Below are 17,630 nucleotides of genomic sequence, written 5' to 3' on the forward strand. Positions count from 1 at the left end.
AGAATAACTGTTGCAGCAGAGGGGAGTTGGCACCTTGGCTCATAGCCTCCTATAGATTTTCCCCCACCAGTTGTGTGGAGCCACACTGTTCTGCAAGACTTTAAAAGATGTGCCAAGAAAAAAGTGTTACTTGTTCCAGTGTCTTTGAGACATTCTGTGTTTGGAGATAAACAGCTTTTCCTGGTCTTCATGAGATGTTTAAAGATGGATAATGTGTTATAATTCTCAAAGGAGTTTAGTAATAGTGTGCTGTGTTTTCAGAAGTTACTGCACTGCAGAAAATTTTTATTATAGAATCTTTTGGAACAATATACCATATATTTTGAACTTTATCAGCTCAAGAAAATGAGGGCAGAGTGGAAGATAATTGGGAAGGAAGATAAAGAGCCATCTTTGTGTCCTGGAGAAAACCACATAACCTGCTACTAACAGGAATTCTTTGTTAGAATCCATTGAAAATTTGGTTGAAGCGATGGAATCTCTACTCTGAAAATTGTACCATGTTTGTATGTGTGGTGTCTTCTTTGGAAGCCCCGAACATGCCAGTGATTAAGAATAATGACTCATAAAAAATAGAAGAATGACTCATTAATTTTCTTTTATATACATTTTTACAAACTTAATTTTTTTAATATGCTGCAAAATATTAATACATAAAATACAAAATATGAAATCAAAAGTTATATTTCCCTCAGCCTGAGGTCTCCTATGTACTTTATCTCTTTTTCTCAGAGATCACTTTTTTTTTAAAGATTTATTTCTTTATTTGAGAGAGAGAGAGAGCACTAGAGGGAGTGAGCCGGAGTGAGAGGGAAGGGTAGAGCGAGAGGGAAAAGCAGGCTCTCCACTGAGCAGGAAGCCTGACATGGGGCTCAATCCCAGGACCCTGCGATCACGACCTGAACTGAAGGCAGACGTTTAACCAACTGAGCCACCCAGGTGTCCCTCAGAGATCACTTTTTTCTTTCTATGGATATCCAAATGCATTTTAAAATATAAGTGGGATTGTTCTGCCATTTGCATTTAAAAAATTTACTCTGTCATGAGTATTTTTCCACGTGACGGCATATTGATTTTGCTTATTTAAAAAAAATTCCTGGTACGATATAATTTTCTATTCCCTTGTCACCACTCTTTATTAATCCATTTGACAAATCTTTATTGAGTCTCTGTTATGGGTGTGGTATCCTGTTGGCTGGAGAATAGCAATGAACAAAACAGATATGGTTCCAACTCTTAGGGAGCTAGTAGAAGACAAATGATAAAGAAATAAACAGGTAAGTTAAACAACTACAGATTGTGAGGATAGCTATGCAAGAAAACAATCCTAGATGAGAGAAGGAGTGACTGGGGAAGAAAGATCTATACCAAGTCTTGATGAATGAGCCAGCTGTGAGAAGAACTGGAGAAGGGGCATCTCAGGCTTTTGCAAACAAGTACATTATGAGCATTCAGTTAGTACTCATCGATGGCTTGCTCTTTGCCAGCAACTCAGCTAGAGTATGAGGATGCAAAGGTGAACTATTAAAATTCGGTCCTTGTTGTGTTGGAGCCTGTATTTTAGGGTAATGAATTAAGATATAAAAGACCTTAGCACAATGACTATAACAAAATAATTGTTCAATAAATGTAAATTTGTTTTATTATTTAAAAGTTTGCAATCTGGAGACACATGGGTGGCTCAGTGGTTGAGCATCTACCTTTGGCTCAGGGCGCGATCCCAGGATCCTGGGATCCACTCCTGCATTGGGGCTCCCTACAGGGAGCCTGCTTCTCCCTCTGCCTGTGCCTGTGACTCTGCCTCTCTGTCTCTCTCATGAATGAATGAATAAAATAATTAATTACATATTTTTTAAAAAAATAAATAAATGTTTGCAATCTGATAAATTTATCTCACTGTTCAAATTGGCTTTTCCAAATGCTACCAATGTTATGATAAAGGAAATGTTCAACTTTTATCGTTTGTGGGCCTTATTCCTGCGCTCCCACAGAAATTATATTTTAACATTTACTAAGGTCAAAATGAGTCTGCAGAACCCCAAAGCATGGGTTCTATCTGCATCCCAGGCATGCATTGTACATCTGCTTTGTTAAAGCCTTAAGAAAGCATTTTGAACATAAAAATTAAGAAAAAGGAAGAAACTTACCTGGTTCCTGTAAGGTTCAAGTCCTATAGCCCTGCATATACTAGAAACTTACGATAAGGTCTACAACTTTCTTTTCTTTCTTTTTTTTTTTTTAAGATTTTATTTATTCATGAGAGATGAGAGAGAGAGAGAGAGAGAGGCAGGCAGAGACACAGGCAGAGGAAGAAGCAGGCTCCATGCAGGGAGCCCGACGTGGGACTCGGTCCTGGGACCCGATCCTGGGACTCCAGAATCATGCCCCAGGCTTAAGGCAGGTGCTAAACCGCTGAGCCACCCAGGGACCCCCCAGTCTACAACTTTCTGATATGTCCTTTGTCTAATGATTTGTAACTTTTTATGTTAAAAAATGTATATAACCCCATAGCAAATGTTCCTTTGCCAGAGAAGTCTCGTGTAAAGATTGTGTATCCAGGGCAGCTGCCCTGACTTGGGCTCAAATTAATCTCCTTTCTTTTAGAAATTCTAAAAGGTTTATTCATTTTGTGTCAACAGTTGTGTTTTTCACATGTTTATTTGCCATTTGAATATTTTCTGTAACTTTCCTGTATATATCCTTGGTCATTATTTTATTCTTTTATTTACCTTTTTTTCCCCTAAGATTTTATTTATTTTATTCATGAGAGACATACAGAGAGAGAGAGAAAGGCAGAGACACAGGCAGAGGGAGAAACAGGCTCCATGCAGGGAGCCTGATGTGGGACTCCATCCCGGGTCTCCAGCATCACACCCTGGGCGGAAGGCAGCGCTAAACCTCTGAGCAACCCGGGCTGCCCATATTGTTTTGTTTACCTTTTACTGATGGATTTATAGTTCTTCATAAGATCTAGATAGAACAACCACTTGTCTGTTATATATGCAAATATTCTCCCTTCACCTCCAGTTTGTTGTCTTTCTAGTTTCACTGGTAGCATCTTTAAATATGTGGACTTTTGAAATTTATTCTAGTTAAGTATTTCAATTTTCTTCTTAACAATTTTGGGAGGCACTTGGGTCTAGGTTATGCATAAAAACTTTGCAAAGGTGTATGCTACAGTTATAAACAGTGATGTCATCAAGATGTACATGGAGTACCATATTCATGGAGCAGGATAAATATTTGCTGCAAATCGATATGTGCTAGCACCGGGCCAGGTGCTTATCTATCACTTGATCTCTAAAGAACTCTTCCTAAGTAGGCAACATTGTTTCTCTCTTATACCTGAGGAAACTGAAGTTTCAATGTCCCACAGCTAGTAGGTGACATAGTTGAAATGGCCTGTGTGCCTCAACTATGATTGCACATTCATGGTATTTAATTAGCAGTTTGGTTTGAAACTGTGTATGAGATAACGTGTACATTTGGCTTAAGAGGCAAATAGGAAAAACACCGGGAAATTCTATTTATCTGGTAGCTAAAAAAATGAAGGAATATAGACAATAGCGTACTCTTCTATAACTGGATTGATGAACCCTGGGTATTGTGAGATAAACGGTCAGATATTAAAGCAGTTAAAACATTTCATTTAGGAACTACCAATAGTAGAAGAAACAGCTGAGCTCCATTCTGATTTGTGCAGAAGTGATTTGGATGTGTTAAAGGGGGAATAAGGGAGGGAGAAGATGAGGACCTAGTAGGGTCAGAGAACGAAGAATGACACAGGGTAAGTCAGCGTCAGTGTGATTAGGACAGCTCTGCTGTCCAGAAGTAGGGATTCTATCCCCCCGTAGAGACTGGGAAACAGAAGCTCTATCCTTCCTGCTGATTATATTCCAAAGAAAGGGTTTCAGGTGCTAGAAAGAGAGAGTGCATTAAGAGAGAGAAATAAGTACTTCTGAGTTGTTAGAGATACATGTCTCAATTGTAAGCCCTTTGAGAGGTCAGGGCCTATCATCAGGTGTTGGCTAGAACAAACACTAATTTTGGCAGCTGTGAAGATGGGAACAAAGGACTCCAATAATTCGAAAGTAATACCTAACAGACAGGATGGGTTCCCTGATGTCACGGGAGGAAACGCTAACAATTTAAACAGGCAGAATGACCATGAAGAATGAAACCAGTCACCCAGCCTCAAGTGACAAGCTTGCACAAAATTCAGCAAAATTTGCAAAAAGACTCCTGCAACACTTTGTGTCATGCTCTCCAAGGGCTGCCACATCCTGAAACTGCCACCAGAAATTATCAAACTGTATCCTGCTTGCCATTCTGCTCTTGAAACTAGTAGTTGGGGACTTAAGTCTGACCAGGTTCCATAAAAAGCACAAAATTTGAGTGTTTTGCCTAATTCTTCCCTTTCAGAGCATCCTCTTAGTTTGTAGCTGAAGGTTGCATTTCCCTGTTTGCAAACTGCATGATAATACAACCTTTCCTTGCCTTTGACCAAATCCACATATTCCAGGATTTTTTGTTGACAAGCTTTCTCAGGCAGGCATTTTATGGGGGTGAGAGGAACAGCACTGGGGTCAACCAAGCAACAGGCCTGGTGCAACTAGAAGCCATATTGGAAGTTGGTCAGGTGTGTTAGTCTCACAGAGGTCTCCAGGAGCTTTTGTGTGCTTGAGAGATGTGCAGTTCTCACTAGATCTTGGAGCCATGATTTATGAGCGACATTAAATATAGAGATTGGAACTAGGGTGGTCAAGTCTAAAAATCACATCACATTAGAACCTTGAGAAAATTCAGCTTAGCCTAGAAAAGGTAAAGCCTAGGTAGTTGTCACAAGCATGCTGTGGAGGTGCACACATGAGTCCTGTCTTTCCACAGTGTCAGCTTTATTTAGTCATAAAGCAAGGTTGACATAATTGTAAAGCAGTTTCAGGATTTCAAACTCAATGACTTTTTGCCACATGTTTACCTTAGCTTCCCATATATCATACCTAAGCAAAGCTAAGACAACAAAGTCACCCAACAAACAAGCTACAATAAGGGGTAGGAAGTTAATGAACCAAAATCAAAGTCTGTCTGGGAGTGTGCAGTTGAGATAAGGACTCACTCCAGTCAGAGCGAGCCCCTTGGCATGTGCTGCTTGTTATGTTCAAGCCATGGAGAATCTCTGTTCAGAGATCCATAGGGCCGAGCCTTTGTTGGCAAGTGCCTTTTTGATGTGATCAGTGGTGAAAGGATCATTATCTAGAAAGTCTGACAGTTTCTTGCAAAGGTCCTCACTTCTTAAAGTTTAATCAGACTTGAGCCTTCACAGATCTCCTTTGGGTTTGCTGATTATGAGTCCTGGGTATCCTCAGCTTGTACTATTTTCCATAATATCTGGTCTTTGCGACAACATCCTTGGCTGCAAAAATCACTGCTTAAAATAGGTCACTGACATGAGTGACTCTATCTTGCTTTGTGCTCTCTTCAGTACATTTAGGATGATTATGAGCACCAGGGATCCCTCTAACATGTGGTATTCCTGGGAGGTGGGGGGGGGGGGAACAATGACAGATACAGGGAGGGGATTTTTGCTTACCTTAAGAAATTTTCTGGTGATTAGGGTTGCTCAATTTTGGAAAAGGCTGCATGGCAACAGAATGAGCTCTCCATCCTGGGAGTGTTAAGGAACAAATGCAACCTCATTTGTTGGGTTGCTTAAAATTTGTTTGGGTAGCTTAAAATTTCTTCCGTCTAAAGCTTGACTGACCTTGGGGCACCTGGGTGGCTCAGGCTGTTAAGCGTCCAATCCTTGATTTCAGCTCTCAGGGTCCTGGGATAAGCCCCCAGTTCTTCTTAAGCTCAGTGGGGCATCTGCTTGAGGATTCTCTCTCTCTCTCTCTCTCTCTCCTTCTGCCCCTCCCCATGCTTTCATGCTGTGGTTTCTCTCAAACAAATAAATCTTAAAACAAAACAACAACAAAAAAACTCAAAAAACTTGATTGACCTGGAAGATAAAACAGCAAGTTATGTTGTCAGCCCAATGCATTTCCTCGGGAATGGCAAGGCACTGCAATTCAGGACCTGCAAGCTACGGCAAGACCCTAGGCAAGTCCAACAAACGGGAGGACCCCATTATTTCAGCTAGAAGGAGGCTGCTTTGAAGGGATAGTTGCAGAAAAGCAAGGTTCAGGGTGATGAGGGTTTCTCATTGGCCCGGTTTGCAGGGGTTGCTCAAGGACACCACCAACATCTTGTCCCGTTGGGGCCTGTTGCTTCCTTCTTCTGGAAGCTTCTCCCGTTGGGGTCTCTAATCAGTCCTTCCTCTAACTGGCAGGCGAGCGGTCCACGTTAGGGAGGTTTCCCTTTCACTACTTTCCGACAACTTTTCCTGATTCGGTGCACCAGGGAGGGAGCAGGGGCTGGGCTGGCGCAGGCGGGCTGGGCAAGGATGCAGCAGGCAGGCGGGGGAAGCAGGGGGAGCGGGGAGGGGCCCGGGAGCACGCGCCCCGGGGGGACGGCAAGTGTGCTAGGCGGCGAAGCCGGGCTGAGCGCCGCGGAGGGCAGCGGTCCACCAGAGAGCCCGGGCGGCACGAAGCCGGACGAAGCGGGCAGGGCGGGCGGGGACGCCTCAGCGCGGCGGGGGCGGGAGCGCGTGCGCGTGCGCGGCGGGGGCGCGCCGCTCCGGAAGGGGGCGGGGCCGCCTCGCGCGCCGTTCCTGAAGCCTGCGAGCGTCTGCCGCGCGCCGCCGAGGCTCCTCAGCTGAGCTCGGAGCGGTCGATCGCGCTCCGCTCGCCGCCGGCTCCACCCGCCGCTGTGTAAGTGCGGCCTCCGCTCGGCGAGCCGCCCGCGTCCTGGGCGCGTCCTGGGCGCGCGGGGGGCGGGGCTCCGCGGTCCCCGGATGCTGGCGGTGCGCGCGGGGCGGGAGGAGGGGCGGCCCCCGGGCGTCGCGCCCCCGGTCGTGGCTCCTCCCCGCCGAGCGGGTCCGCCTCCGCCTCCGCCTCCGCCTCCGCCTCCCGGTGGGGGCAGCTCCGCCCGGAAGCGGCCGGCGTTCCGGAGAGTCGGCGCGCGCTTAGTTAAGAGCGGGGGCGGCTTCTAACGCGGCGTTTCTGTTTCCTTAAGGCCGAGCCCCGCAGCCCGGCATGGAGCATGCTTTTACCCCGTTGGAGCCCCTGCTTCCTACCGGTACTGTACCTTTCCCCGCGCCCCGGGGCCCCTGGCCGGCCCCCTCGTCGCAGCCCCGAGAGGTCGGACGCAGAAAGTGTTCCCGTCGGCCACTGGTTCCCGAGTTCCGAGCCCCGAGGCCGACTCCCCGACCTCCTGCCTCAGTCCCCCCCCCCACGCCCCCCGTAATAAAAACCAAAAACCAAAAACCAAAGCGGGGGCTACACCGTCGTCCTGGCCGCACGGAGCGGCTCGGTTTCCCTGCCGGGCTGCCCTGGAGGAGCGCGAGCGCCCCCTGCGGCGGGAGCCCGTGGGCCGCGAGCCCTGCGACTAGGCTCATCCGCATCGCCTGCCCCGCCGAGTCGTAGACCCCGAGCTCATCCCGCCGGTGGTGCGTGGCCCTACAAGTCGCCCGAGGGCCGCAGAACTCGCCTCAGGGTTGTCACTGCCTTAGAGCTGCAGGCCGCCCTCCCCTGGGGCGCAGGCGGGAGGTGCATTTGCGAAGCTAGCGTTCCTTGTCGTGTGTAGTCACGGACCCACGGGATAACCTCTTAGTACTGTGTTTCCTCACCAGCTTTTCTTTGCAGTGTAGAACTTGTGTTTTATCAGTTTGCAAACTTCTTTAAAAAAAAAGAGAGAGATTTTTATTTATTTACTCACGAGAGACACGCAGAGGCAGAGACCTAGGCGGAGGGAGAAGCAGGCTTCTTGGAAGGAGCCCCTAAGCGGGAGCTTGATCCCAGGACCCCGGGAATCCTGCCTTGAGCGAAAAGCAGTCGCTCAACCACCGAGCCACCCGGGCATCCCTCAGTTCGTAAATTTAAACGGAAGGCATAATCCGATGTTTAAGGTTTCCCGTAAACACGTGAATAAACGGGTCTGGCGAGGGTATCTGGGGTTTGATGGGGTTTGATGTGGGCTTGCCCAAGTTGTTGCACATCCTGGGAGTGTGGTTGGTAAAGAACAGGAGTTAGGGACCTTGACTTCTTATTCTCCAGTTATTCACCATGCTGAGTTTTACACAAATGCCTTTATTATCTTGCTTGCACGTGAAGGAAAGTGGTAACAGAACTAGTATCTAAACCCAAACCTGACTTGGTTAAGAGGTTTGGGGTTTAATTATTACTGTAAATAGCTTTTCTTTTCTTTCTAAGATTTTATTTATTTATTCATGACACACAGACACAGGTGGAGGGAGAAGTAGGCCCTGTTCAGGGACCCCAATGCGGGACTGGATCCCCAGGATCACTCACGCCCTGGGCTGAAGACAGCGCTAAACCGCTGGGCCACTGTAAATAGCTTTTCAAAAGTTGAGAAAAGCAATGGCCAACATTTTTGCAAAATAAGTTCTTGGTAACTTGGTTATCTCGTGGTAGCCAAACCAACAGCATTTCCATAAGTAAACATCGGATCCCCGCGTTCTGTTGATAATTTAGTTTTGTGGTGAAAACCTAAGTGCTTTACTGTGATAAAAGAAATTTTTGACTTTTAGTATTGGTGGGCCCTGGGAAGCTAGCTATACTCAAACATTTACTAAGGTCAGACTGACTCTGCAGAACCTCAAAGCATAGGCTCTGTTTGTATCCTGAGCACATACTGTACATCTGCTTCATTAAAACAAAACCCAAAAAGGAACATTTTGTACACAAAACAAAAAGGAAGAAACTTCTCTATTTCTCATAAAGTCCTAGGAACCCTGCAAATTCTAGAAATTTAACATCTTCAGCACTCTGAAATGTTGTCTATTGACTTGTAACTTTTTATGTAAAAAAAAAAAATGTGTTTAGTTGTATGTGAAATGTTCCTTTGCTGGAGCACACTTGTCTTTGCTAAGATAATGTATCTAGGGCAGCTGTCCTGACTTGGGCTCTAATAAAATTTTTTTTTTTTTATTTTTAAGAAATTCTAAAAGATTAATTCATATTGTAGCAACATACGACTGAAGATTTCTAGTGTTTTCTCTGTTGAAAGGAATTTATCCTAGAGATAGTACAGTATAGTAAGGGAATCAGAATCTCTAGGTTTAAACCCTAGTTTTGCCACTATTTACTAGTGTTAAATTACAAAAATTCAGCAGTGAATGTTAGTGATGTAATTGACATTATTAATCAATTTGTGAAATTTGGCAGCATCCCAGCAGCAAGTAGAGGGGAGCTCCAGAAGGCTACAGAAAGGCAAAGGTTTTTCAAGGCAGGACAAGGAGATCAACAGAAATAAAGATTGTTTGGAATGAGGTCATCTTCCTTTGGGGAGATGGAGCATGTTCCAGAGAGACACAGGCAGAGGGAGAAGCAGGCTCCATGCAGGGAGCCCGACGTGGGACTCGATCCCGGGTCTCCAGGATCACGCCCTGCGCCGAAGGCAGTGCTAAACCGCTGAGCCACCCAGGCTGCCCTCAGACATTTAATGTGTACCTAGTAGCGAAGTAGCTTTTCAGTCAGTAACTTCGGTGGATCTCATTTGTAGACGTGGTTTACCTGTGATACTTACTCAGATTTAGTGCAGCGGGCTGCCCAACAGTTAAGCTGGCTCTCTTAGCTAAATGCCGGGTGGACCAAAATGTTTACCCCTCTGAGATCCCTAGGTCAGAGAAAGATTTATGGGTTTTTTGGATTTTTTTATTTTTTAGTAGTGGGGAGCAACTAAAAAGTAAGTTTATTATTTAAAGAAAAACAACTAATGTAGATTGTGAGAGTAACTTATTAATAGTTGGCATATGTTCTAAATACTCATTTTGGTCCATAGGCCTCAGCATGTTATTAGTCTTGTTTTAAAGAAAATGGATTCATATTATAAATTGTTTTGTAAACTATTCTTTTGGGATAGTGAAAATGTTTTTTGTTTTTTGTTTTTTTGTTTTTTTTTTACATTGTATATGTTCAAATTTTTTCAAACAAGTGTTTCTAAAGTCCATCCTACTTAGCCAATGTTATCATTCTAAAATTTTGGTTTTGTAAATTCTGTGTGTGTATATGTGAAAATAAGTAAGATAGGAACTGTTTACCATTTTCCAGCAACTTTTTTCACTTATTATGTTATCCATTTATATAGATATCTCAAGGTTTCTTTTTAACTTTAATACCAATGTACCTAATATATAATTAGTTTCAGGTGTACAATATAGCGATGCAAAAACAAAAAAAAACCAAAAAAACGATGATTAGATGCCACAAAGTAGGTGGCAGGGACTTAACTGTGTGTACGTTTGTTGTCAGGCCTGAGGGCCTCATCCATCCTTGTCAAGGGGAGTACTCGTTTTCTCTCCTTTCATACAACACTTCAAGTTGCACTATAGACTCAAATGAACTAGTCTTTCTTATTAGACATTTAGGGTATTTCTAGTTTTTATTGTTACTATCTACAATGCATATTTTTGATCATGATGTTTTTGCATATATATGAAAATGTCAGTATTATAAATTCCTAGAAATGAAATTGTTGGATTAAAAGGGTATGTTTGCATTTCTGTTATCAGGAGGAACCGACAACTAGCTAGTGTGTATTTTTTGTTAGTAGGTGCTGTAGGGGTACAAAAGTGAAAGGTGTGATCTCTTCTATTCATGAGTTTATGGTCTGGTTGGAGAGTTGAGAACAAAATAAATTCTAGTTAGATGTTGAATTATGTATTATAGGAACCCACATAGAGAAGTTAGGAACTCAGGGGAAGGAGATGAGTGCAGTTTGGAGTAGGCAGGAAGTCATGGAATGGATAGACCTCAGCTGTGCCTCTTTAAAAAGCACTAGATTTCAATTGAGAGTAGCCTAAGGGGAGCAAGAGAGTAACATAGAAGATGTGCCCTGAGTGAAGGCTTAGTGCTGCCTTCGACCAGGTATGAGCTCACCTGGTGGTGAGTGAAGAGAAGTAGGTCTGAGAAGGTTGGAGAGTGCAAATGAAGATTGTGGTTGAGGAGTGAGGGTAGTACCAGATTGTGGAGGATAGAGAAATTTAAAGCAGGATGGGAGACAAGAAGTGTTTCTGAAATTTTCTGTATCTCCCCGCCCCTTGGAACATTCTTTTTTTTTTTTTTTTTTTTTAAATTTTTTTTTTTTATTATTTATTTATGATAGTCACAGAGAGAGAGAGAGGCAGAGACACAGGCAGAGGGAGAAGCAGGCTCCATGCAGGGAGCCCGACGTGGGACTCGATCCCAGGTCTCCAGGATCACGCCCTGGGCTGAAGGCAGCACCAAACCACTGCGCCACCCTGGGCTGCCCCCCTTGGAACATTCTATGCAAAGCTGTCATCTCTGTCACAGTTCTGTATTGTTAATCTCATATGGGTTAAAGTCCTTCTCTTGGACTTGAAGACGCTTTGAGTTCTGATTCCTAACTACTTTTCCAGAATACATTTTATCCTTCTCTGTGCCCAAGCCAAGTGAACTACCCATGTTTATTAGAACATTTGTTCCAGATTTAATACTCTTGCCTTAGCTCATGCTAAATTTATCCCCTAGAATGTTCTTTTTCAATCCTTAGAGTTAGTATTACATTTTAGCCATTTGGTGGATGTCTAGAGGTATCTCTGACTTTAATCTATGTTTCTTTATGGCAGAATGCTGATTTTTTTAACGTTTATTGGCCTTTTGCAGGTCTTTTGTGAAATATTTATGACTCTTGCCATAAAGAAGGGGAGGGGTCTATCGTTTTACTCTTTTTTTATTTTTAAGTAATCTCTATACCCAACATAGGGCTTGAACTCATGACCCTTAGATAGTCATATGCTCTATCAACTGAGCCAGATAGGTGCTCCATCTTTCCTTTTTTTTTACAAATTAATAAAGAGTTGCCTGGCTGATGCAACATGTGATGCTCAATGTTGGGATTGTGGGTTCAAGCCTCACATTGAATGTAGAGATTACTTAAAAAATAAACTATTTTAAAAAACAATTTGTAATTTTTGTTTTTCTAAAAATTGATGTATAATTGACATAATACTGTATTAGTTTCAGATGTACCGCTTAATGATTTATGTGCATAGTATTGCAAAATGATTGCCAAGCAGGAGTTTCTCATATACTCTGCATGCAGCTCTTTAAATCTTGATTTTTCTCATCAGTAATATACAGAGAATGAGACTTTCCAAGGACAGTTATTGGGAAGATTTAAGATTACGTGTAAAGCATTTTAACACTGATAAATGGCAAGAATACAAACATTTTTATTTTTCTCATTGCCTTAACTTTTTATCTAAAGATTTTTGTTTTAATTCATAATGAACAATATTTAACTGTTCTAGGCATACAATTGCTGTTTTAAACTCAAGCATAGGTGATTTTTCAAAATGTTTTTGTAAATAGGGACAGTTTCTGGCTTTGTTCTTCAGTGATCATTTTTTTTTCATGAGCTTTATATTCTGAACTCCATATGTTTGAAAGTAGATTTATTTTAAACACCTGATTGCTAAAATAAAAGTGAAGAGTCAGACTATCTTCAGAACCATTATTTCACATGTACTTATTTCATAAATGTAAGACACAGCAAATGAAGAGGTATTTATTTCTGGCTTATAAAAATATTGATGTTATTTAAAAATTTTTACAACATAGTACATGCGCATTATAAAAATTTAGAAGGTAAACAAAAGTGAAATAACAATGCCATATTCCATCCTCTCAGAGATTACCACTTATTGCCATATATGTGTGTAAGTGGTATGTGTGTATTTATATCCCTCCAGATATTATACCATGAAGTATTGTTAAAGTATTATATATATAATTATATATATATGTTATATATGTAACTATACAGTGAAGTGTTTTTAAACCTAAAGGAGAACATACTATAAGTTGTTTCATTCAGTTCACAACTCCACATTTTCTACCGAAAATTTCATAGTACCTGTCCATATTTCAATTTTCCCCTTGTTCCAAAAATAACTTTTCTAGTTTCTTGTTCCCAACTGGGACCACCTGTGTGTTCTTCAGTCTTTTTAAATCTTGTTCAGTTGTTCCTCAGTTTTTAAATCTCCCTTAAGATTGAATATTGAAATTTTAAATCACTTTTATATCACTCTTAAATGGATCTGATGGAATAAAAAATATGGCAGATATGAAACATTATTCACTTAATATATAAAAAACTCTAGTTTTAAAAGTTCTATTTTATTTTCCCCACCTAATTTGATCATCATAAATAAATTTTATGCTAGAAGGCCTTTTATCTATCACTTGGTATTTCTTTGCAAAACGATTATATACATTTAATTTTTAAAAAGATTCCTGTGACCATAATGCTCTTGGGAATTATTTCTTCTAAACTGAATTACCATGGTTGAGATTTATTCTGAATTTAATTACCATTTTAAGTACTGTTAGTACACACTTGATCAAGTCACTGTAATTGTATTAAAATTTTTTATTATAACTAACATTTACATAACACTGTGCTAGGTGTAGTTTTAATGCTTTAATAGGGCGAAGCCTATACAAAGTTTAGGAACTAGAAGACTAAGGTTTGAGTTTTAGTCCATTATAAATTATGTGACATTGGGCATGTCACTTAATTTCTTAGAGCCTTAGTTTCTTTATGAAAAATAAGAATATATCCAAACATTAAGTCCTTGGGCAAATTTAAGATAAAGTATAAAAAGCTGGTTTAAGGAGTAAAGTTCTATGCAAATGTACAATTCTTTCCAGTAGATGAACTTTATTATACTGATGATTACATTTTGGATTTTCTATGATCTTTTTTTTGAAAGTGAGAGAGCGGGGGTGAGTAGGGTCAGAGGAAGAGAGAGAATCTTAAGCAGGCTCCATCTCACAATGCTGAGATCATGATCTGACCCGAGATCAAGAGTCAGCCGCTTAACTGACTGAGCCATCCAGGCACCCCTCTACCTTCATTTTTTTTTTAATTCTTAAAGGGGATATAGCTACTTATTTTAGTGTTTTCAGTCCTATTAGGCAAGTTAGCAGAACTATTCTGTTTCCTGAATTCTGTATTTTTTCTCATGCTTCTTCAACTTTATAGGTTCATGAAATTATTAATAGTGGACATACTTTTTTGATGCCTCATGGTTAAATGGTAATAAATCCAGGAATATTCTGTTCAGTATAGGATTCATGCCATCTCTTATTTTTGGAATTTAATTTCCATTGAAAATGTCCGCTAACCTAACCTCACAAGAAGCATGATAAACTCTAAAGAGGAGTATTGGCGTTCTCTAATTTACCAGTTGCTAATTTGGGAATTTCTGGGAAACTGAATCCGGAGTTCTGACTTTTTTATAGTGATAAATGTATCCTGGCCACCTGTGTTCAGTAGTTCTCTGTATTTTGAAAGAAACCTTCAGATGTCCCAAACATAGCTCTGAATTATGAACTCCCATCCCTAATCTACTCAGGAAATCATAGTAAGAATAACCCAGGGGTAGACTTGAGTCTTCTGTATTTGCATTTTGTTTTAAGATTAAACATGCTTCAGTATATAGTAAGAACACATTTTTTTTGGTTATATCTACCAACTAGTTAGGCATTTTTTTTTTTTTTTTTGAAACTTGATTTGGTGTCCTCTCTGGGTCTGTACTGTACAGTACAGTGGCCACTAGCTGCATATGTCTATTGAGCACTTGATATATGGCTGGTGTGAGTGAGGAACTGAATTTGTAACTTAATTGTAAAAGCCAAAACTCTACTCGGTAATTGGAAAAAATTTAAATGTTTGGAACAATGTATTCATGTACTAAGGCTGCCATAACAAGGTACCATAGACTGGGTGGCCTGATTCTCAGGCTAGGTGTCCAAAATCAACGTGTTGGCAGCTTTGGTTTCTTCTGAAGCCTCTCTCCTGGGCTTGCAGATGCCTGCCTTCTCTTTGTATACTCGAGGATTGCCTGTTGGATTGTTTTACTTGTGTTCTAATCTCCTATTCTTACAAAGACCCCAATCCTATTGGATTGGGTCCACCCATAGGATTTTTTTTTTTTTTTTTTTGCTTTAATTATCCTTTTAAAGGCCCTATATCCAAATATCCAAATAGAGTGACATTCTGAGGCACTGGTGTAGGACTTTAACAGGAATTCTGGGAGGGCATAACGCAGCCCCATACAATATGGCAATTTACTTTCAGCTGAAAGTGTTTTTGGTTGTCTTGGTCCATAATTCAGAATTGTCATGATTACTAAGGGAGGTTTTTAATGTCCCTCCAATAGAATGTAGATGGTATATGAATCAAAAAGACAGTTTTAGTCGTACTTAGTTGATGTTTTGTGCTTCTATATAAAGTTGATTAAAACGCTTTTTGTGTATCAGTTATGGGCCATACTGCAAGAGATGCTATAGAAAAATAATTGACAAACCTTACTGTGAAGAGTTCAGCCTGCAGCAGGCCATTCAATCCAATAGAAATGTAATTTCCTATGTAACTTAAACTTTTTTCCAGTGGCCTCATTAAAAAGATAAAACAAGTGAACTTAATTTTAATTATATATTTAACCTAATATCTAAAATGTTACTTCAATATATAATCAGAATAAGCAACTATTAACGCAGTAGTTGACTTTTTTCATTAAATATTTTTTATTCGTTTGAGAGAGTGAGCGCATGTGTGTGTGCATGCACCAGAGTGTGAGCAGGGGCAAGGGTCAGAGGGAGGGGGACTAGCGGACTCCCAGCTGAGCAGGGAGCCTGGGTCAGGGCTGGATCCCAGGACTCCGGGATCAGGATCATGACCTGAGCCCAAGGCAGACACCTGACTGAGCGTCTGAGGTGCCCCAGTAGTTGACATTTTTTGTACTAAATCTTCAAACACCAGTGTGTAGTTTACATCTGAATTCAGATGCTAAATTTTCTTTAGAAATATTTGATCTGTATTTAATGATAATTTGTGACAAATATATAGAAAACTTGTCATTTTTTTTAAGATATCATTTATTCATTTGACAGCACAAGCAGCGGGGAGCAGCAGGGAGAGGGAGAAGCAGAAAATTTGTCATATACTCTATTCATATCAGCAAGGAGCAACTAATAGACTCATAATTTTGGAATGAACTTCATACACAGGAAATATTCCTTTACTAAGGGGAAGCCTTTGGAAATGGATATTGGAGTTCGTACTGGGACTAAAATCCTGAGTTTTCTGATGACCTATTTTTCCTAAAAGTAGCATGGCATTTTGTTATTTAGATCAGAGCACTATGCCTGCTTTGAAATTTGGAAAACTTGCAGGCTTTTTTTTTTTTTTTTTTTAAACTTTATGGATGGTAAAGAAATCTCTGGCTAAAGCTGCTGCTTAAGGATTGTTATATTTTTGTTATCTGGGGCTAGTTATGATATCTAAGAGACAAAGTAGTGGATTTTCTAGTTTCAGGGGTTAATCATCTTACTTTACTCTCCTGCTACATCAGAAATCCATCCCAGGTAGTTGTCAAGTCTCTTAAATGTTCAATGGGAAATTTACTCCTTTGACTAGTTACACTTTCCTTGGGGTAGGACACATAATTGTTGGAATTCTTTTTATTCACTTATATTTATTTCTGACTTGCTGCTATAACTAACCTTCACTTTGTGTGTTTGCTGTAGTTAACTTTTTCCTGTGCTTTGATTGATTCTCATACCTGCTTTAGTTTTTGTCGTTCTTTTAATTAGTGTCACCATATTTGATGACAGAAATGTTTGGCTTATCCTCATTGTTAAGGGACAAATTGTTTCTTTTGCCTTAAGTAATATCTCATTAACTTTATAAGCCAGCTTTTCCACATCATCTAGAGAATCAATTTCCTGTGTTTTACTGGCATTAAGTCTCTAGCATCCCCACCTCATCTTTCCATATTAGCATTTTAATAGCTACATGCTTTTAGAAGCTAATGCCTCCAAAGTGTTTAAAAATAATCTTAATTCTTAAAAAAAATTTGTAACTTGGTATAATGTAGCTTTATCAGAAGTACTAGTTTTCTTTTAGATGGAACCATTGAAATTACCAAGTGATGTTATGAAGGCAGTTTTAATGTTCACAATGCTAAAATGTTATGGCTTGATCACACCAAAAAAAAAAAAAAAAAAATATCTGTGGGTTTTGATACGTTAACACCAGATGTCTTTTGAGGTTTTCTAGGAAAATGAGGTGTGTTTGTGCATTAACATCCCATCAAATGAATTTTATTATCTTTTTTTTTCTTGATTAAATCCATCAGAAAGAGTTATTCTTTGTAGGTGGCAAACAGATGCTCAAACAAATGGATTTCATTCTGAGAGTATTCCTGTATCTTTATCACACCATTGTCTTTGAAGTTATTCATTTATCACAGTGGAAGAGTTTCTTTTGTTTTTATGACTTTTGGAGAATTTAAGCTTTTGATTTACTTTGAGGTCATGTGTAAGGTTGTGGCTTCTGGCCCAACTGCTGCTGCCTGTTGAAGCAACTTTGTTTTTCATTTTCAAAGTAGGAAAACTGCTGTTGCAATTTATTCCCAATATAGTAAAGATGTGAGTAGTGAATCCGATGTGTGTGTGGGTGCAATCTTAGAAATCCTAGTG

At 40.6% G+C, this 17,630-nt stretch overlaps 1 protein-coding gene, 1 long non-coding RNA gene and 1 other non-coding gene across 12 annotated transcripts in view; 1 reads left to right on the forward strand and 2 right to left on the reverse strand.

The window, feature by feature from the left end:
- Positions 1-6,598, reverse strand: part of LOC102153920 — a 122,312-nt gene extending 115,714 nt beyond the window's left edge. For 5 of the 6 annotated variants that reach the window (XR_005371204.1, XR_005371201.1, XR_005371206.1 and 2 more), the window contains exon 1: positions 5,591-6,598. This is a non-coding gene — a long non-coding RNA (uncharacterized LOC102153920). Of the gene's footprint in view, positions 1-4,871; positions 5,414-5,590 lie in introns of those variants that run through there. The other variant, XR_005371205.1, reaches the window with a different exon arrangement.
- A 363-nt stretch (positions 6,599-6,961) lies between these two features.
- The window catches only part of TPK1 (thiamin pyrophosphokinase 1), a 325,794-nt gene continuing 315,125 nt past the window's right edge, over positions 6,962-17,630 (forward strand). Inside the window, exon 1 of one of the 5 annotated variants that reach the window (XM_038559277.1) lies at positions 6,962-7,176. Coding sequence is in view for 4 of the 5 variants with exons in the window: in XM_038559275.1 (XP_038415203.1) it covers positions 7,134-7,176 (43 nt within the window). In the remaining variant the exon portion in view is untranslated. The remainder of the gene's footprint in view (positions 7,177-17,630) is intronic. The other 4 variants (XM_038559275.1, XM_038559278.1, XM_038559279.1 and 1 more) reach the window with 4 other exon arrangements.
- On the reverse strand, positions 10,304-10,433 carry LOC119869673. Its single transcript, XR_005371764.1, has one exon. It is a non-coding gene; the product is annotated as a U6atac minor spliceosomal RNA (small nuclear RNA).

Source organism: Canis lupus, chromosome 16 (genome assembly GCF_011100685.1).
Source record: "Canis lupus familiaris isolate Mischka breed German Shepherd chromosome 16, alternate assembly UU_Cfam_GSD_1.0, whole genome shotgun sequence".
NCBI classification, from domain to species: Eukaryota; Metazoa; Chordata; class Mammalia; order Carnivora; family Canidae; genus Canis; species Canis lupus.